The following is a 22,182-nucleotide window of genomic DNA, read 5'->3' on the forward strand; positions in this document are numbered from 1 at the left end:
TTTGCCACCGGCCACTCAGTCTCAATGACCAACCTGTTAAACTGAGTAACATATGTGACTAAATCCCGACCTCCCTGTCTTAATCCCAACAGTTCCTTTTCTTGAGATAATGACACCTCTCTGCGATCAAATAGCCTGCCAAATTCTCCTAGAAAACCATCCCAATTGTATAATAAAGGATCATCCTTCTGTACCAACAGCATTGCCCATGCAGCCGCATCTCCTGTCAGTTATGAAATTACAAATGCTGTCCTAGCCTGAATAGATTCGAACGCAGTAGGTTTACCAAAAAATGAAGACGGCATTGGGTCAGGAATGTCATATACTTTCTAGGATCACCAGCAAAACGTTCTGGTGCTGCTAACGGGACACTACTGGAGGGTTGGACGATAACCGTGGGATTCTGACTCTGGGACCCCCTAGCCACATTGGCTCCTTACAACAGTGTCCGCTGAGCTACCAGACCCTGTACCTGGGCCCTTAACGTATCCGAATCCTGTTTTGCTTGTACTAACTCTACCTGAATATCCTGAAGTGCCTTGAGCACATCTGCCAAGGCCAAAGCGGTCGCCTCCATTTGGCTCGGGAGGTTGTAAGTATCCCAATTTGGGGGTTGCTTATTATGTCAAAAACACCATAGGGGAGGAAAGTATCGACACTCTCCCCCAAACCCCAGAAGCCAAATGAAGTCGACCCTCCACCCGTGGTTGGCACAGATACCTGATATTCAAAACACAGGATACCACATGGCAGCCAATGGGGGGAAGAGGGTTAGGGAGAGGTTGTGGACGGGGATGGGGAGATTAAGGAAAACCGGATAGAGGGTTAGGAAAAAACCTACAGTGGATAGGATGGGGGAAGTAACAGGGAGAAACCCTACACTGTGTAATATGGTAAACCATGAAACATAACACACACATAGATCACCAATATGCCCCCTTAATACAGGCTGAATAAGGACCTTAGATAGTGTACTTGTTCTCTCTAATAGCCTCTTGATACAGGCACATGTAATTATTACTAGGACACGGAATACATATAAGCAAGCGTGAATGAAACAAACTCAGGGACTATTACTGCCCAACATGAAGAACATGACACATGGCTCCTTTTGGGCAAGCAAAAGCAACATAAACACTCATAAAACATGTAGGACAAAAGGTGTGATTTTCAACACCCACATAGAAAGAACTCCTACACATATATATATATAATGAGGTAGCAGGCCCCTAATGATAAACTGTATGTTGTACAGTGTGACCGCTGTTTTCCTCCTTAGTGTCAAACATTCAGTAATTCCCAGACCTGGTCTAATCAAGAATTCGACCCATATGATCTGCTCAAAGAAGTCCTGCAAACGTTGCCCTACGTTAATTCATGATAAGCAACAAAAGCATTGGGCACTTATCTGTGCGTCTGGGAGACTCGCAAGCCGTCCCAGACGAGGCCCTTGATAAGCTGTTGTTAATTACAGACAGCTGGTCAACGCACACGGCAAGGACTACGATATGACAAAGGACTGCTGGGAAATGTAGTTTTTCCAGTCCAGGTACCAATACTAAGCTCTTTTCAGCTTTAAACACCTCTTTCGCCTCCACCATCCCATATTCCTGACAGACACTCACCCCCCATCTAGAGGAGGGTGAGCCAGACGATGCTTCAGCAAGTGCCCGGCCACAACAGATGCTAAGCCCCATCCCACTAATGGGAAAGGCTGCACCATTGCCCCATCCCACCAGCGACCGAGCAGGCCCAGGAGATGCCCGCTGCAGGACCCCCCAAGCCCCCCATCTAGAGGAGGCAAGCCAGACAATTCTTCGGCCAGTGCCAGGCTACAACACATGCTGAGCCCCATCCCAGTAATGGGAAAGGCTGCACCATTGCCCCTCCCCACCATCGACCGAGCAGGCCTAGGAGGTGCCCGCTGCAGCACCCCACTAGCCCCCGTCTCCTCCCCCATCTAGAGGAGGTGAGCCAGACGATGCTCTGGCCAGTGTCAGTCTTCAACACAAGCCTACAACACAAGCCAGTAATGGGAAACGCCTCGCCATTGGCCCCACAAAATATGCTGCACTCCCAACAACCACTGTGCTAGGCCCTGAAGACCCTCGCATATGGAGACTAAGGCACAATCACCATATACCAGTGATACGACAGGCACGAGGTTCGATTTTCCAAGTGCTATGGTTGATTGCAAAAAATATGCTCAGTCGGCCGACTGGGTCTAACGTATTGCAACGTGTGTCACCCAGACCTCGTGAGACGCAAGAGAGCGAACATCATACTAACAGTTACATATATACAAAAGAACAGCCTTCAAGGCACATCGGAACCACCCATAATGTATCTTTTTGAGCTAGGGTACACATTATGACAAGTTTCTTATACTTAGCTACAGTTGCAGACATAGTTCTTCGTTATTAAGAACACAAAGCACTTGTTCATCAAGGATATCATGTTCCCGAGAGAGACACATGCCAAAGCACTTTATCTACCAGTTTCTATTCGTGAACTAGGGGTCAGCCTGCTCTAAGGAAGCTCCACGAAGGAGGACCGCTAGAAAAGTATAATTAATGCTTTAACTGCCTATTGCTACAGCTGTAGTGAGACAGGCCGGCACCTGGTCTGTTGATTAAATGCTGTTTCTGCTTGCTCTCAAGGACTTAGTGAGGGAGGAAAACAATATATTTCTACACTCCTTGGCATTCCTGTCTGGGTCGATCTATCAACATGCAAGCTGTGGCCTCGTACTGTGTATGAGCTTTCAGAGCATTATACGTTTTGCAAAAGCGTTTGACAGAAAGGAAAAAAGCAAAATGGCGAATGTCACACAAGAGGACGCCCTATGGTTATACTGACTAATCTCTGTTCGCAGTGTTGGTTATGTGATGCAATTGGTTTACAGCCAACATAATATACCATCTATACTTGGTTAGGGTTGTTTTCTAGATTTACAAACCCTCCTTTTGGCCATAAACCAAGAGCATCATCCATACATCTCATCTTCATCTGACCATGTATCTAATTCTGAACTACGCATGCTACTGTAATCATAATCTTCAATATTAATTGACATGAATTCTTTCATTGTTTCCATTTCGTTATTTACATCCTTATTCAACCTGGGAGTTCGTTTTTCCGTCATCACATGTACACATTCATTTTTTATTTCAGAGCAAAAAATTGGCAGGCAGTGTATGCAACAACAGCAGAACATGAGGATTCCAAGTAATGTTACTAAGATTGAAATTAGTTTCCATCTCCATGAACGCAGCAGTTCCCAAAACCATTAACTTGTATTCAAATGCCAACAGCCTGTCGGGGTATGAATGGCAGATCTCAGGATGCGCAATTTCTTGATTGCTTCAAAAGTCGTAGGGGAGGAGTCACTTACAAATACACAGCACGCTGACCCCATGATTTTGCACACACCTCCACGATCGGCCAAAATTATATCAAGAGCCATTCTATTTTGAAGTGTCATTAATCTAACTGCCTTCTCTTTTAATGTCATATTATACAATATATCAGTTGTTCGATTTATCGTTTTTTCTAACACCCTGGACAGTTTCCTTATATTACATGAATTTATTGCTTGTTCCCAAAACGGTATAAATGATTTTGCTATATCATCTGCAATTAATCCTGTATCATCACGCCGTGCCCAGGGGGTGCCCACTGCAGGACCCCTCAACCTCGGACTACTGAAAAGCAGCCTAGTGGCCACCTTTGCTTTCTAAAAATAGGCAAATACTCGCAACCAAAAATAAATGGGAGGAAAATGCTCCCAACAAAATGAGTCCCCAGAAGGCCGCGAGGGCACCTGCTTCCACATACAGCTCAATGTTATAGCCTTATCGAAAATGACGTTTAAAGCGCCTTTTAATTTGCTTCTGTATACAAAGTATGGTTTGCAAAAATACCTGTTTGGAGTCCAAATATAATTTTAGTCCAAACTTCAAAACATAGATAGTGAAATACCCCCACTTCTAGATTTTCTCTGGAGCCCTCCCAACAGTAGTAGGGTAGGAAATGGCCGCGGAGCTCCAGCAAAGTGTGTCTGGCCTGGGCGCTGCCGTGTCCTGGGGCCCAGGTGCTGGCCCAGGAAACTCCCATATTTGTCTGTGCTGCAGGAGACTCGGTGCAGGCAGCTGTCCACATCTGTGTATATGCCTTTTAGGGTGAGAATACAGAGCAGGAGACGGTCCCCCCAGTACATTAGTTTCCATTTCTGAACACAAGAACATAAACTGAGCATGCTGCAGGGTCTTACGAACTCCACCATCTCACACGGAGAGCGTGCGCCCTGCATGCTCAGGTGCAAGCGGGCAAACGGATTGTCGCTGCTCTAGAAAACAAAATATCTGTGCACATGGTGCGATTCCTGCTACACTAACCAGCATGCTCTGTCCCACCCTGACTCCCCCTTTCACCTGTATCTTGCCCAAAGCTGAAATCCCAGAAGTCATACGCCAAACCAATCACGCTTGTTACAATTTGACCCGAAGGTGGAATGCCCAGTAACATAAGAATGGCTGAGGAAGTGAGGAAGGAAGTTCCTCCTACGTAACAAAGGGGAAAAGGGTGCTGCCAAACAGCCCATCTCCTTTGCACCAATGTGTGCAGGGAGTTGACCGGGCAGAAACAAAAGAAACACCAGGCTCACAGGCGCCTGGGCCCTGGGGAAAGGAGCTGGTGCAGGTAACACTTACCAGGGAAGGGGCACACATGCCTCCACAACAAAGGAGACCAAAGGACGGCCACCAACTGGACTGGTTGGGGCCATGTCTCTCCCAGCCAACACAATGAGGGGTCCAGCTGCCCCCAGCCCAATTGTGGCCCATAAGAGGAGAAGGAAAGGCCCCTCTTTGTCACAGGTTTCCCCCTTTCTCACCTGTGTTTGATGCTTGCTGGATTTCTTGGAAGGAGTCTTCTTGCGTACGGTTCGGGCTTTGTACAACCCCGTACGCGTGTCTACGGGTTCCAGCGTTCTTTCAGCGTTCTTCGTTCAGGGCCGATAGGAAACTCCAGGAAGTCCAGGAACGAAGGAGGAGTACTCGGAGGCGAGTAGATGGATTCCGGGATACAGGATAAGGAGGAAGGGAAGATAGGAGGAGGAAGCGAGGGTCTGGGAACCAGGAAGCAACAGAGTTCAGCAAAGGTGAACTACGGAGCACACGTCTAGCCACAGCAATCAGTAGCGTTGAGCCGCGTGGGGCCGCGAGTGCGTGGCCTCTTTATACAACGTGCTACGTCTGACTTAAAAGCTGGTAGACAGCGTTCTGTGTTTAAAGGCCATGTTGGAAGCACAGCAGAGTGTAAACCCTGATGTGTCAGCGACCAGGAAGTCCAAAAGGGGTGCATCCGACGGTTCATGACACTCTTCTCCATATTTCTTTCCTCAGCGTGGCGAAGAGCAGCAAGCGCCCAGCTGGTACTCATCAGCATCGTGAGCCCCTACTCCAAGAAACTCGCCTACTGTGATTGGTTACCTGGAGGCCTGGAGAGAGGCGCGGTGCGTCGGAATCAGGGAAAAAATATATGCCCAGAGGTGCTCTTTAGCACGTTTCTAATTGGAGGGATAAGAAAGCTACTAAATGCATGACAAGGCGTCTAGAGAGCGATCGCAACAATCATTAATTTGAAAGCCCAGTGGGAAACTAAAGGTGCGTCCCGAGCGAAAGCCAGGGCAGCACACTGTTTGAACCTCACGGCTGCTTGCTGCACAAGCTGCCTCAGGGCCCGATTCTCATCATAGCACAGTGAACATGCTAAATAGCACAACTCACTGCGCCCTTTCTTGACGCCCAGGTACCACTGCTATTCCGAAGTGGGCCTGGGGGTCATTGCAAAGCACGACAGTGCTTTCGCTGTAATCCGCCTGTTTCTAATGGACACAGGCGGATTGCAGTAGCTCGGCAGCATTTTCGTTAAATAACAAGGGAATCGTTATTTAACGAAAATGCTGCCGCTACACCAAAGCGAGCAGCTTCAACATTGCAGGATGTTGAAGCTGCTTACCTTGGTGTATAGGAAAGTGTTCATATACACCCGTGCGGTGTACATGAACACTTTCATTTACACCAAAGCCAGCAGCTTCAACATTGCATCCTGCAACGTTGAAGCTGCTCGCTTTAGTGTAAATGAAAGTGTTCATATATACCCGTGTGTTGTATATGAACACTTTCATGCACACCAAAGCAAGCAGCCGCAACGTTGCAGCAATGTTGAAGCTGCTTGCTTTGGTGTACATGAAAGTGTCCATATACAACACGGGTGTTTATGGACACTTCAATTTACACCAAGCAAGGCTTCTTGTGGCACTCCTCCAGTTTAACGGCACCAAAAGGGTACGGTATATGTGGGCTAGTTTAGCGCACATATTAAACTGGAGGAGTGCCACAAGAATAGGCTTTCAAAAAGCCAGTTTACAAATGTGGCGGTTGCTAGGTTGGTTTCCAACCCATCCTAGCAACCGCCACATGTATTCTGAAGAATTTGCCACCTTCAGAATAGGTCTTAAGTACCGAAAAGGTCGGTAACCCTTTTAACTTCCTTTTCGGTACTTAACACCTTGATGAGAATCGGGGCCTCAGCCCGCCAGGCCTCAGCGAGGAACAAGGTGCCGCCGGCCGTTGCCTAGCAACAGAGAAGACCTGGGAATTAAATCCAGGGGACATCGCCATAAGAACAGCGCATAACATCTGATTGCTGTGGCACTGTGCAGCAGGGAAAAGGAAGGAAAGTGCAGCGCTCGTCTGTGCAGACGGGAAAGTCCATTACAACTTCTTCCGAAACTAAAAAGAATTCCGCTCACAGGTCGCTTTGTAAAAGGCAAGGAAACAACTCAGTTACAACAAGGCAATTGATAAGCATAAAGAAAACTTCTAGATATACTTACTTTGTGCTGAGAGAGGTGGCACAACCCAACAACAGCCGCATATGCACAAGCATTACAGAAAGCATTTGATATAATGCGACTGACAGGCCACAAGATGACCAATGCCCTCAGCCTAAAGGAACGTTTGCTCTTGGAATGGGCTAAAGAGGCAGAATTAGCCCATGGCATCAACGCCATAAATAAGAAGCTGGCAGAAGTTGCCTCGGAAGAAAGAATGGGTGTAGCTGCCAGCAGGTCCAAAGTAGAGGAAAAAGAGGTATCAGTGCGAGCAAGAGGAGAGGAACAGGAGAAAGGATGTGATCAGCATGCCAGTGACGGAGGGCGACAGGAGAAAGAGGCGCCAGGATGTGATCAGCATGCCAGTAACAGAGGGCGACAGGAGAAAGAGGTGCCAGGATGTGATCAGCATGCCAGTAACAGAGGGCAACAGAAGAAAGAGGTGCGAGGATGTGATCAGCATGCCAGTGACGGAGGGCGACAGGAGAAAGAGGCGCCAGGATGTGATCAGCATGCCAGTAACAGAGGGCGACAGGAGAAAGAGGTGCCAGGATGTGATCAGCATGCCAGTAACAGAGGGCAACAGAAGAAAGAGGTGCCAGGATGTGATCAGCATGCCAGTGACGGAGGGCGACAGGAGAAAGAGGCGCCAGGATGTGATCAGCATGCCAGTAACAGAGGGCGACAGGAGAAAGAGGTGCCAGGATGTGATCAGCATGCCAGTAACAGAGGGCAACAGAAGAAAGAGGTGCGAGGATGTGATCAGCATGCCAGTGACGGAGGGCGACAGGAGAAAGAGGCGCCAGGATGTGATCAGCATGCCAGTAACAGAGGGCGACAGGAGAAAGAGGTGCCAGGATGTGATCAGCATGCCAGTAACAGAGGGCAACAGAAGAAAGAGGTGCCAGGATGTGATCAGCATGCCAGTGACGGAGGGCGACAGGAGAAAGAGGCGCCAGGATGTGATCAGCATGCCAGTAACAGAGGGCGACAGGAGAAAGAGGTGCCAGGATGTGATCAGCATGCCAGTAACAGAGGGCAACAGAAGAAAGAGGTGCCAGGATGTGATCAGCATGCCAGTGACGGAGGGCGACAGGAGAAAGAGGCGCCAGGATGTGCTCAGCATGCCAGTAACAGAGGGCGATGCAGGCAAAAGAGGTGCCAGGATGTGCTCAGCATGCCAGTAACAGAGGGCGACAGAAGAAAGAGGCGCCAGGATGTGATCAGCATGCCAGTAACAGAGGGTGACAGAAGAAAGAGGCGCCAGGATGTGATCAGCATGCCAGTAACAGAGGGCGACAGAAGAAAGAGGCGCCAGGATGTGATCAGCATGCCAGTAACAGAGGGTGACAGAAGAAAGAGGTGCCAGGATGTGATCAGCATGCCAGTAACAGAGGGCAACAGAAGAAAGAGGCGCCAGGATGTGATCAGCATGCCAGTAACAGAGAGTGACAGAAGAAAGAGGCACCAGGATGTGATCAGCATGCCAGTAACAGAGGGCGACAGAAGAAAGAGGTGCCAGGATGTGCTCAGCATGCCAGTAACAGAGGGCGACAGAAGAAAGAGGCGCCAGGATGTGATCAGCATGCCAGTAACAGAGGGTGACAGAAGAAAGAGGCGCCAGGATGTGATCAGCATGCCAGTAGCAGAGGGCGACGGAAGAAAGAGGTGCCAGGATGTGATCAGCATGCCAGTAACAAAGGGCGTCAGGAGAAAGAGGCGCCAGGATGTGATCAGCATGCCAGTAACAAAGGGCGTCGGGTGAAAGAGGCGCCAGGATGTGATCAGCATGCCAGTAACAGAGAGTGACAGGAGAAAGAGGTGCCAGGATGTGCTCAGCATGCCAGTAACAGAGGGCGACAGAAGAAGGAGGCGCCAGGATGTGATCAGCATGCCAGTAATAGAGGGTGATGCAGGCAAAAGAGGCGCCCGGATGTGATCAGCATGCCAGTAACAGAGGGTGATGCAGGCAAAAGAGGCACCCGGATGTGATCAGCATGCCAGTTACAAAGGGCGACGGAAGTAAGAGGCGCCAGGATGTGATCAGCATGCCAGTAACAGAGGGCGACAGAAGAAAGAGGCGCCAGGATGTGATCAGCATGCCAGTAACAGAGGGCGACAGAAGAAAGAGGTGCCAGGATGTGATCAGCATGCCAGTGACGGAGGGCGACAGAAGAAAGAGGTGCCAGGATGTGATCAGCATGCCAGTGACGAAGGGCGACAGAAGAAAGAGGTGCCAGGATGTGATCAGCATGCCAGTGACGGAGGGCGACAGGAGAAAGAGGCGCCAGGATGTGATCAGCATGCCAGTGACAGAGGGCGACAGAAGAAAGAGGTGCCAGGATGTGATCATTATGCCAGTAACGGAGGGCAACAGGAGAAAGAGGTGCCAGGATGTGATCAGCATGCCAGTAACAGAGGGCGACAGAAGAAAGAGGCGCCAGGATGTGATCAGCATGCCAGTAACAGAGGGCGACAGAAGAAAGAGGCGCCAGGATGTGATCAGCATGCCAGTAACAGAGGGCGACAGAAGTAAGAGGCGCCAGGATGTGATCAGCATGCCAGTAACAGAGGGCGACAGAAGAAAGAGGCGCCAGGATGTGATCAGCATGCCAGTAACAGAGGGCGACAGAAGAAAGAGGTGCCAGGATGTGATCAGCATGCCAGTAACAGAGGGCAACAGAAGAAAGAGGTGCCAGGATGTGATCAGCATGCCAGTGACGGAGGGCGACAGGAGAAAGAGGCGCCAGGATGTGATCAGCATGCCAGTAACAGAGGGCGACAGGAGAAAGAGGTGCCAGGATGTGATCAGCATGCCAGTAACAGAGGGCAACAGAAGAAAGAGGTGCCAGGATGTGATCAGCATGCCAGTGACGGAGGGCGACAGGAGAAAGAGGCGCCAGGATGTGATCAGCATGCCAGTAACAGAGGGCGACAGGAGAAAGAGGTGCCAGGATGTGAAAAGCATGCCAGTAACAGAGGGCAACAGAAGAAAGAGGTGCCAGGATGTGATCAGCATGCCAGTGACGGAGGGCGACAGGAGAAAGAGGCGCCAGGATGTGCTCAGCATGCCAGTAACAGAGGGCGATGCAGGCAAAAGAGGTGCCAGGATGTGCTCAGCATGCCAGTAACAGAGGGCGACAGAAGAAAGAGGCGCCAGGATGTGATCAGCATGCCAGTAACAGAGGGTGACAGAAGAAAGAGGCGCCAGGATGTGATCAGCATGCCAGTAACAGAGGGCGACAGAAGAAAGAGGTGCCAGGATGTGATCAGCATGCCAGTAACAGAGGGCAACAGAAGAAAGAGGCGCCAGGATGTGATCAGCATGCCAGTAACAGAGAGTGACAGAAGAAAGAGGCACCAGGATGTGATCAGCATGCCAGTAACAGAGGGCGACAGAAGAAAGAGGTGCCAGGATGTGCTCAGCATGCCAGTAACAGAGGGCGACAGAAGAAAGAGGCGCCAGGATGTGATCAGCATGCCAGTAACAGAGGGTGACAGAAGAAAGAGGCGCCAGGATGTGATCAGCATGCCAGTAGCAGAGGGCGACGGAAGAAAGAGGTGCCAGGATGTGATCAGCATGCCAGTAACAAAGGGCGTCAGGAGAAAGAGGCGCCAGGATGTGATCAGCATGCCAGTAACAAAGGGCGTCGGGTGAAAGAGGCGCCAGGATGTGATCAGCATGCCAGTAACAGAGAGTGACAGGAGAAAGAGGTGCCAGGATGTGCTCAGCATGCCAGTAACAGAGGGCGACAGAAGAAGGAGGCGCCAGGATGTGATCAGCATGCCAGTAATAGAGGGTGATGCAGGCAAAAGAGGCGCCCGGATGTGATCAGCATGCCAGTAACAGAGGGTGATGCAGGCAAAAGAGGCACCCGGATGTGATCAGCATGCCAGTTACAAAGGGCGACGGAAGTAAGAGGCGCCAGGATGTGATCAGCATGCCAGTAACAGAGGGCGACAGAAGAAAGAGGCGCCAGGATGTGATCAGCATGCCAGTAACAGAGGGCGACAGAAGAAAGAGGTGCCAGGATGTGATCAGCATGCCAGTGACGGAGGGCGACAGAAGAAAGAGGTGCCAGGATGTGATCAGCATGCCAGTGACGAAGGGCGACAGAAGAAAGAGGTGCCAGGATGTGATCAGCATGCCAGTGACGGAGGGCGACAGGAGAAAGAGGCGCCAGGATGTGATCAGCATGCCAGTGACAGAGGGCGACAGAAGAAAGAGGTGCCAGGATGTGATCATTATGCCAGTAACGGAGGGCAACAGGAGAAAGAGGTGCCAGGATGTGATCAGCATGCCAGTAACAGAGGGCGACAGAAGAAAGAGGCGCCAGGATGTGATCAGCATGCCAGTAACAGAGGGCGACAGAAGAAAGAGGCGCCAGGATGTGATCAGCATGCCAGTAACAGAGGGCGACAGAAGTAAGAGGCGCCAGGATGTGATCAGCATGCCAGTAACAGAGGGCGACAGAAGAAAGAGGCGCCAGGATGTGATCAGCATGCCAGTAACAGAGGGCGACAGAAGAAAGAGGTGCCAGGATGTGATCAGCATGCCAGTGACGGAGGGCGACAGAAGAAAGAGGTGCCAGGATGTGATCAGCATGCCAGTGACGAAGGGCGACAGAAGAAAGAGGTGCCAGGATGTGATCAGCATGCCAGTGACGGAGGGCGACAGGAGAAAGAGGCGCCAGGATGTGATCAGCATGCCAGTGACAGAGGGCGACAGAAGAAAGAGGTGCCAGGATGTGATCATTATGCCAGTAACGGAGGGCAACAGGAGAAAGAGGTGCCCAGATGTGATCAGCATGCCAGTAACAGAGGGCGACAGAAGAAAGAGGCGCCAGGATGTGATCAGCATGCCAGTAACAGAGGGCGACAGAAGAAAGAGGCGCCAGGATGTGATCAGCATGCCAGTAACAGAGGGCGACAGAAGTAAGAGGCGCCAGGATGTGATCAGCATGCCAGTAACAGAGGGCGACAGAAGAAAGAGGCGCCAGGATGTGATCAGCATGCCAGTAACAGAGGGCGACAGAAGTAAGAGGCGCCAGGATGTGATCAGCATGCCAGTAGCAGAGGGCGACGGAAGAAAGAGGCGCCAGGATGTGATCAGCATGCCAGTAGCAGAGGGCGACGGAAGAAAGAGGTGCCAGGATGTGATCAGCATGCCAGTAACAGAGGGCGACAGGAGAAAGAGGCGCCAGGATGTGATCAGCATGCCAGTAACAGAGGGCGATGCAGGCAAAAGAGACGCCAAGATGTGATCAGCATGCCAGTAACAGAGGGCGACAGGAGAAAGAGGCACCAGGATGTGATCAGCATGCCAGTAACAGAGGGTGATGCAGGCAAAAGAGGCGCCCGGATGTGATCAGCATGCCAGTAACAGAGGGCGACGGGAGAAAGAGGTGCCAAGATGTGATCAGCATGCCAGTAACAGAGGGCGACAGAAGTAAGAGGCGCCAGGATGTGATCAGCATGCCAGTAACAGAGGGCGATGGGAGAAAGAGGTGCCAGGATGTGATCAGCATGCCAGTAACAGAGGGCGACAGGAGAAAGAGGCGTCAGGATGTGATCAGCATGCCAGTAACAGAGGGCGACAGGAGAAAGAGGCTCCAGGATGTGATCAGCATGCCAGTAACAGAGGGCGACAGAAGTAAGAGGCGCCAGGATGTGATCAGCATGCCAGTAACAGAGGGTGACAGAAGAAAGAGGTGCCCGGATGTGATCAGCATGCCAGTAACAGAGGGCAATGCAGGAAGGAAAAGAAAGCAGAAAACAGGTACTGTCCAGAAGGATTTGAGGGTGATATTAGAACAATTGTTGCAATGGCATAAGGATGGGGGAATCTGGGGGGGACAGCTCCAGTAGTGAGGAAGACATTTCAGACTCTTCAGTCTGACACTAGTATTGAGGATGACTAGGGTCTGGGCCAGGTGTGGAAAGAGGGTCCAGGGCCCGCTACTACCAAATTTGTTAGGCGGACAGCAGGTGAAAATGTGACCAAAAAGATTTAAAAAAGACTATCTCCTGGCATATCGAAACAAATATTAAGAGAAAGATTTGGAGAAAACAATTTATAGAGATATTTTCATTGCTAGAGGATGAGGCAATGGTGTATGACATAGTACAAAAAGACAGAAAGGAGGAGGGCCAAGCAAGCTATAGTAGAGAAAACCCTAGAAAATTGAGAAGTAGCTTTTCACATACTGACCACAATCATTCTAGAAAAATTCCCAGAAGAAGGCACAGTGCTAATAGCACCTCACCATAGGATCCTCCAAATGCATAATACATTTGGCGGAGAAGCCTAGCTAAACTATGACAGGGAATTTAGGAAAGAGATGCGAACATTCCCAGATTTAAGCCGGGAAGAGAGGATTGGAAGTTCTATATGTTTCACCTATTGAAAGAGAACACCCCGCATAACATGCATAGTAGTAGGCACGGGGGAGACACGCAGGGCCAGAAGGGGACTTCTGAAGATACTGCAATACACAAAAGACCCCATGAAGCACCTCACCGCAGACGGAAACCTGATCCATGGGGGCAGCGGGGTCATCAGCAGCTGCAAACAACCAAGGGGCTTCAAGGGGTAACGCACTCAGCATACTGTTAGAATTATGAGAACGGTTTCTGCAGTTGGGGCAAGGAGTGTACGTTTAAATACCAATGCAGCACATGTAGGGGAGACCATGGTAGTGGGAAATGCCCACGAACCAGTCACCTCGCCCAGGCCCAAAAAATCCACAGGGCAAAAACACCCACTAGATCTGCATTGGGGGCATCTCCAGTAAAGTTGCACAAATTGACACAATGGCCGCAACATTTCCCGGATGGCACAGCCAGAAATCGTATTGAAAAAGGTTTCATAGAGGGTTTCATGATACCATTCAAGGGGCAAGGGTCACAACACATTCCGAATAACCTATAATCCATTTTGACCCACTCACAAATAGTTAAAGCAAAAATAAAGAAGGAATTGGAACTGGGCAGGGTGGAGGGCCCATTTGACAACATCCCTTTCAAGGATTTCATATGCTCCCCGTTGGGGCTGGTGAAGGTGAATTCTGGGTAATCCACCACCTATCTCACCCACAGGGCAGCTCAGTGAATGATGGAATTCCCGCCACAGAAGCCGCAGCCTCGTACAGCAGCTTCCAGGAAGCAGTCAACATAGTAAGGTTGGCAGGAAAGAAGGCGCTAATGGCAAAAGCAGACGTACAATCTGCCTTTTGGCTCTTGCCGGTCCAGGAGAGCGCTTTTCCTTGGCTCTGTTTCCATTTTCACAGCAAATTTTACTTTGATAAATGCCTCCCTGTGGGCTCATAAGTTCCGTCTTGCAATGAACACTGCAGAAGGCCCTGCAGGGGTATTAGTTGTCCATTACATGAATGACCTTTAGTTTGCTGGACCAGAAGGGTGCCATTTCTGTACCACAGCCCTTAGTACATTTGAGGAAATCATGGCAGGCTTAGGGGTCCCACTAGCTGGCGACAAAACACTGGGGCCAACGCACGTGGTGTTTTTCCTGGGAATAGACATTGACTCACTCAAAGGGGAATGTGGCATGCCACAGGAGAAGGTGGTGGATTTATCCGTCACCATCAGGAAAATAACTAGCAGAGAAAAGGAGACGTTGAAGGAAATCCATTCCCTAGCGCGCAAACTGAATTTTGCAACAAAGCTGATGTCACAAGGAAGGGTGTTTCACAGAAGCCTGGAAATGAAGAAAATATGAGGGGCAACAGAAAAGCACAACCACATAAGGCTGGGTAGCACAATCCAGAAGGATCTAGAAGTTTGGGAGGATTTTCTAAAAAATGTCAATGGTAAAGTCATCTGGCGCACGCCCATGAATGACGGCAACAAAAGAGTCCTGTTCACGGACGCTTCAGGTGGCAAGGGTTTTGGGGTTTGCTTTGGTAACAAATGGTGCTCTGGTCATTGGCTGACCCTGTGGCGGGACAGGAGGTAGACTAAACACATTACTCTGCTGGAAATCTTTCCTATATGGATGGCTGTCTGCATATGGGGCGCCATACTGGGCAATACCGAGCTGATTACATGGTCCGACAACATGGTGGTGGTGCACGTCATAAACAAGGGGTCCAGATCATGTCAGCTAGTTATAACGGTACCAAGGGAAGATAACCAAACATGCTTTGAAATACAACATTGTGGTAAAGGCCGACATATTGCTGGCAGGAGTATTGACGCTGCTGATGCATTATCTCGTTTTCAGCTGCAGACCTTCAGAGCCATAAACCCTCAAGCAGATGTGCTGAGGACAGCAGTACCGCAAGAAGTATGGAAAATATTAGAAAAAAACTGCTGAGTCTACACCCATACACAAGGAAGGGTAATGCAAGGCAAAATCCTGCCCATGACCGCACCCAAGGTACGGGTGCTGCAGGCCTTAGAGCATCCCATCCAGCAAATGCAGCTGAGCCCTCAGCCATTGGGGGAGCCATTGGGGGAGCTGGAAGAACTGCATTGGCCCAGAAAATGGCCAAACTGTACAGAAAATGCCTCAAAGAATTTGGTAAAATAACCAAGGTTGGTAACATCAGAGAGATTGAGGAAAAGCATGTGAATAAGTTTCTTGAATGGGCATTCAGGCAAAACAAGAAAAAAGCATGGGCGTCATCCCACCTGGCGACCGTCTCTTACTATAGTAGGTTAGCAGGGGGAATGGATCCCACATGCAGCTCGTTGACACGCTATGCATTAAAAGGTTGAGTCATCACACCTGGTGGCCGTCTCTTACTATAGTAGGTGAGCAGGGGGAGCGGATCTCACACACAGCTCGCTGACACGCTATGCATTAAAAGGTTGAGTCATCACACCTGGCGGCCGTCTCTTACTATAGTAGGTTAGCAGGGGGGAGTGGATCCCACACACAGCTCGCTGACACGCTATGCATTAAAAGGTTGGGCAAAACTGGAGGGAGTAAAGAAAGACACCAGGCGGCCATTAAACTTTGACAAATTTAAACATTTTAATTGACATTCTATACAAAGTATGCAATGACACATATGAAACCACATTATTCAGAGTAGCGTTCACTTCAGGATCAGTGAAATAACGGCAAAACACACCCTCTCTGAAGAAGGCCGAGCGATATCCGACATAAATTTGGGCAAGGAATACATGGGTATTAAATTAAGCATATCCAAAACAGACCAGCTGGTAGAAAGGAGGATAATGAATCTGTATTGTGTAGATGACAAGAAGTACTGGCCCGTTTGCACCACCAAAGCATTCCTCCGCTTATGCCCACAACCCAGCGGGCAATTCTTCAGGCATTAAAATGGCAAGGCCCTCAGCAGGTTCCAATTGCAAACTGTCCTTAAGAAAGCAATAAGGGGGTTGGGGGGTAGGCTGGGATCCATCAGAACTCGAGTCGCATTCCTTCCAGATTGGGGCAGCAACCTCAGCCTGGATGGGATGGATGGATGAGAAGGCGGTCAAAGGAATTGGGGGCTGGAAATCTGGGGCTTACAAGAAATATATCAGGAAAGAACTGAACAGTCCCCCCCCCTCCCCCCCCCCTTTGCCCCACAGACTTCCTTAAATCAGCTTGGATTGTGGGCCACTCTTTTGTGGCAAGCAGATGGCTGGAAGACACACAAGAGGGGCAATCACAGCATGGTGGGGCACACCGGGCATGAAGTGGAGGGGATCTACACGGCAGGTTAGCCGATCTTTTAGGGGTTCAGGGATCCTTCCCCAGAATTTCTGATAATACATTTAGGTGGAAATGTTTGCCCCGGTTGGGTAGAAAGGCACTCTTGGGGGAAATGTGCAACTCACTTAGACGGATCGCAAGCTACTGGAGACAGAGGTCATGGTCTCCGAGATACTACCTTGGCAGCAATGGCAGGGGGCAGAGTCAAATAAAGCAATGGAAATATCCAGAAGAAAAGTAAACGAAGAGCTAAGCAAAAATGTTGCTCCTACAACGGCCTGCAATTCATCAAACACAGGGCCATTGCTTTGAATAATAACAAATTGTTCCACCAAGACAGGGTCCATCTCTCAATAGAGGGATGGACATTTTCACGATAAATGTTTTTGGACTTTGGCAGAAAGAGGATGCATATAAGGGACTTTTGGGGGACCCTCTCAGGGTGGCGGCATGTTTCACCCTCGAGTTTGTCCTGCGATGGATCCGGGCCCCCGCTCACCCGATCCCATGTTCCCCAAAAGCATATTGTTTGAGCAGTGTCTTTTATGATGAGTATTTTGTTAGGTGTAATAAAGCTCATGGCCTATGTTTTCCCACCTTACCCCGTGTTTGTGTCTGTTATTACATGCATGCAATGTATGGTGCTAGGGATGGTCATTTGCTACACTTACTGCCTGGCACTATCTCTTCCCTGCACTATGCCACTTCCAGGCTTATGTGCCCTGCAAATGCTCTATGAAGGCCAAACACACCCACCCACCACCAGCCAGCCAGCAGTTGAAACCATCCCGCCCCCAACACCACCACACACCTCAGAATCAGCAGGGAAGTGTTGTGTGTATACATACAGCACACATTCCTTTCAGTGCACAAAATCACAAGAAAGGGTAGCAAGGTGTGCCAGCACAGCTACCCCCTGCATCGTGTCATCATGGCATTTGGGCTTAAGCAGCACCCACCTAGCAGGAAGCAAAGGAACGCTGTGCATGGTTGGTTGAGGATTACAACAAAGATGGAAGCAGGCCTCAGAAGGGTCAAGTTCCTGGACTCTGTCTCTCATCTCTCCACTCCTACCCTTCCGGTTGCTTTGCTACATATATATGTATACACCAGTCCTGAATAACAGTTCTGGCTGATGCATGAAAAATGTTGGCTTCAATGAATAGTACAAGCCAATGATTAAGCCTTTGTTGATGTAAATTTCACTTTGAAAATTGTTCTTGTATCAGCGCAATTTAGCTTGGCCCAACTTCCAATGCTCATTCTCTCAGCAACCAGGCAGTTTGCAACTAATCAGTGCAGACCTCCCACTCTTTACTTTTGACTACTATATTGCGATTATACTCAGAATATTAAGCATTAACATCAATTGGAATTATGGGAGTCCTGTGTGGGTCTGACCCAAGCCAGATGCCCTGACTGAAAACCTTAACTCCCCCACCACCATCATACTACCAGCATGAACTGGTTAGTCCTCAAACAATAAGTCGCAGGTACTCCCAGTCACTACATCCATGAGTCTGCCTTAAATGTATACAAGTGATCGAACTCCCACCCCACCCGCCCACTCCAAAAGAACCTGTTGTAAATCATGTAAATGCTTATCAAGGATCTTCACTAGTTGGGGCCCATTTACCCCTGCCCAAGAGCTGGCCAATAAAACTAAGGAAGCTTGCTCTTGATTGGGGTGGAATCTACCCCTGCCCAAGTGCTGGCCAATGAAACCAAGGAAGCTTGCTCTTGATTGAGGCGGAATTTACCCCTGCCCAAGAGCTGGCCAATGAAACTAAGCAAGCTTGCTCTTGATTGGGGTGGAATTTACCCCTGCCCAACAGCTGGCCAAAGAAACCAAGGAAGCTTGCTCTTGATTGGGGCGGAAAGGAAATGTAACCAAAGGCATAGGAAAAGTTGCTCACCATAGTGACTACCATACTCCTAGTCCCTCATCCCATCAACCCCCCCCCAACACCCGTGATGTGTGTAAAATACCAGAACCCAGAATTCATGTACATGACTTTGAAGTGCATTGTGCTCGCATGCTTCATATTTCTAATTGGTAACCGCTTTTCGTCTTTGTTTACAGTTCAATACATCGTCCAGTGCTTCACTTCCGAAGTTTGTTAAAATTGTTGAGGTCGGTCCCAGAGATGGATTGCAGAATGAGAAGGTAACCGTACATTGCTCACTGTAACATCTAACCCTGTGTGCTAGGGCCGAAGTGACTGTGCTAGGGCCGAAGTGACTGCATTTGTGGATACTTTCAGATTAGGAGAGACACCCAGGGTGGGTTTGACTCGAGTGCAAGCAGGTGAGGTGGGAATGGCTAGTGGAAGGGAGAGGTGATACTTGATTGCAGGAAGGGGGAAGGGCTGCTCTGCATTCTGTATATTGTACGCGCCTCTGTTCTATATAGTGAGGCGAGACCAGTGCTCCAGATAAGATTTTTAGGTGGGAGTATTTTACTCCCTATTTTTAAACGTTGAGAGCAAATGCAATTTCAAAGGAGTCAAAATTAGTTTTGTCCTCCACAAGAGACTAAATGGTATGTGAGAATCCAGCCGACTCATCTAAAGAGTTAAAAATAGATGGAAATCATTATGCGGCAGCAGTACACATCATCCATATCATGACAGAAAAGCAGGTTTCTCTCACAATTAACAGATTACAAAACACACTTTCACCCTTTGTGTTTGTGCGTACGCTGTGAGTCAGCGATGCGCACGTCTTCAGTGCAGCTTTCTGGCAGTCTCTGATGGTCGTTAGCTACGGCTCCCGTTTCTGCTGTTAGTGTCCATGCTAGGGTTGTGGCAAAATCCTGCGATAGAGGTGCGGCGAGCCTGAGGTTGATGGCGAGCCTGCTGGTTGTCAGTCTCCCCTTCATTCAGTCTTGCCACGGACGACGTTGCTGGATGCGCACTGGGCTTAGCGAGCTCCAAGAGTCTGCCAAAGGTATACTGTTATTTAGGAAGGTGGCATGTCGCAGATTGCGTGCTGCACCTCTGAGGTTCTAGATTGTGGGTTTGTTTTGTACAAGCACCATAAGTCGGGGGAGGGTTTTATCACCCCACCTAAGTCCACCTGAGAGAAGAGAATGACCATTGCCAGATCCCATGATATTACAATGACGTCTGAGTATCAAGCTGAATTGCCCTCTCGGTCCAAGCTCTGTGATGCAGGGCTAGAGTGGGGTTTCCTAAAAAAGGGAAGACATCTGAGATAATGGACCGGGTTTGACTAGAGCTGGATACAGTCTGCTTCCCCAGTGTCTGGAGGGAATCGGCTGCCCGAGGTTATGGTGAGAAGCGCACGGAGGAGGCCGCGTCTTTTGGCTCAGAGAGTGGAGGTTACTGGTGATGAATGAGGGCAGAGCATGGGTTCCTCAATGATTAGCGCAGAGTAGGAGAAGGATGGAATGCTTCATCAAGATGCTCAGTTAATGTGCGCAAAGGAAGAAACTTTGAGTGTAAATACATATGAAGTCAATAAAACGTACATGAAGAATATTATTGCTATAATAAATACATACCAAGAAATATTATGATGAATATTTACATAATATTTAAGTATATTGAAAAATCAAAGTAATGAATTTTGTTAGGGCAATAGTGCTTAATCGAATGCATTTCTGTTTTTTTGTTTGTTTATTTATTTGTATGGCGCGCCAAACCCGAGGGTAACTGGGCGCAACAGAGAGTAGAAAAACATGGATACTTAAAAACTTAGTTACAAGGTGAGGCACAAGATACATATGAAACATTATAGGTAGTTTTCTCGGCAAATCTGTGGAGGAGTATACATATATACAGTCAGCTTGGGTAGGATCTATAGGTGTTGGTTGTGACGAGGTTAATCTTGGGAGTCATTGGAATGTAGCCATGTGAGAATATTCCATTTGAAGCTATAGTAGGATTGGTCAGTTCTAATGTCAAGTGGGAGAGCGTTCCAGTACTGGGCTGCCTTAACTGGGAAGCTGCTGCTGCCTGTTTTCTTTAGTCTGAATTTGGGTATCTGTAGCCAGTTGGAATTCTTTTAGCCACTTATGTTCTCTTCTTATGTTAGCGATGTGTTCTCTAGTAGGTAGGTTAAGGGCAGTTCTAAGGGCATTATTTTGCAATGTTTGAATTTTGTCAATGATGTATTTGTTGTATCCCAAGTACACAGCATTGCAATAGTCAAGTTTGGAGAGTATGAGGGTGTTGGCGATGATGATGCAGCTGGCTTGGCTGAGGAAGGCTCTGCATGCCCTAATGAGCTTGCCAGTAGATGGTGCTATGGAGTTCACTGGTTTCTTCAGTGTCAAGGCAGAGTCAAGGTGAAAGCCTAGCGTTTTCACTACCTTGGCAACTGTAATTATGTTGCCATCAATGCTGAATGCAGAGTAGTTGGGGATACGTTTCTTTAGGTTGGCAGCGGATCCGAGGAGCAGGATTTCTGTTTTATCATCATTCAGGCAAAGGCAGTGCGTGGCTATCCATGGCTGAATGATGATTTATATTTTGTTTACCAAGGCCGTATCAGAGTCAAAATTGCCCGAAAGGGGAAGGAGGATCTGAGTGTCATCTGCATAATTTGCGTAGGTGACACCCAGTCTGTCCAATTTGTCAAATAGGGCCTTGGTAAAGATGTTGTACAGAGTTGGCGAGACGCAAGAACCTTGGGGTACACCGCACACTATGTTGATAGGGTCTGCTGATGCAAATGTGGAGAAGACGCTCATTGTGCGGTTATCCAAAAATGATTGGATCCAGGGTATGGCCTCACTTGAAAAATGGGTGGCCGATGCCAGGGGTTCGCACAGGACTGTGTGAACCACCAGTTCAAAGGCCGTCAACAGATCAAGGAGGAGTAGCATGATGGTGTTTCCCTTGTCTTTGAGCTCATCAATCTGTACTTTGAGATCAATTAAGGCTGTCTCTGTACCGTGCTGCGTTCTAAACCCTGGTTGGCGGGCACCTAGGAGCTGGTTAGATTTAAGATAACGCTGGATTTGTAAGTAAATGCAGTAGAGTATACTGCATCTTGAGAAGGAAGGGGACTGTGGTAATAGGCCTGTAGTTGGTGGGGATAGAGTGGTCTAGGGTTTGCTTCTTGAGGAGGGGTAAAACCCATGACTCTTTTAGGTTGCTTGGGATAGTGTTGGTGGAGAAGGATGAATTAATCAGTTTGGTTATGAAGGAGGCTAGGTCCCTTGACGTATCCTTGATAAGTTGGGCTGGGCAGCTATCTCCCTTACAGTTGGACGGTTTGAGGGATGCGATAATCCTTTCGGTTTCCTGAGTGGAGATTTTGGCAAATTTAAATGGGTCAGGGCCTGGTGAGTTAGTTGTCGTAGGGCTAGAGAGGAGTGCTTTCTCGTTGGGAGTTAGAGAGGGTTTTTTTAGAGAGATTTTGGTTTGGAGGGTTTTTATTTTATTGGCTAGAGCATTCTGGATGCTGGTGCACCATTGTTTGTCTTTGGCTATGTTGTCAGTTGAGGGTACGGGGGATTCCAGCTCCCTTAGGATGGCAAATAGTTCCTTGGTATTGGCACTTGCATTGCAGATTATTTCGTTAAAGAGATTTTTTTTGTGAGTAGGATTTCTTTTTTGTAGTTATT

General features: G+C 48.8%; 1 protein-coding gene across 1 annotated transcript in view; it reads left to right on the plus strand.

Moving 5' to 3' along the window:
• Positions 1-22,182, plus strand: part of HMGCL (3-hydroxy-3-methylglutaryl-CoA lyase) — a 215,342-nt gene that overhangs the window by 61,060 nt on the left and 132,100 nt on the right. Inside the window, exon 2 of the mRNA XM_069622384.1 lies at positions 18,670-18,753. Within this exon, the coding sequence (XP_069478485.1) occupies positions 18,670-18,753 (84 nt within the window). The remainder of the gene's footprint in view (positions 1-18,669; positions 18,754-22,182) is intronic.

This window comes from Ambystoma mexicanum, chromosome 11, assembly GCF_040938575.1.
Source record: "Ambystoma mexicanum isolate Mex_15411 chromosome 11, UKY_AmexF1_1, whole genome shotgun sequence".
NCBI classification, from domain to species: Eukaryota; Metazoa; Chordata; class Amphibia; order Caudata; family Ambystomatidae; genus Ambystoma; species Ambystoma mexicanum.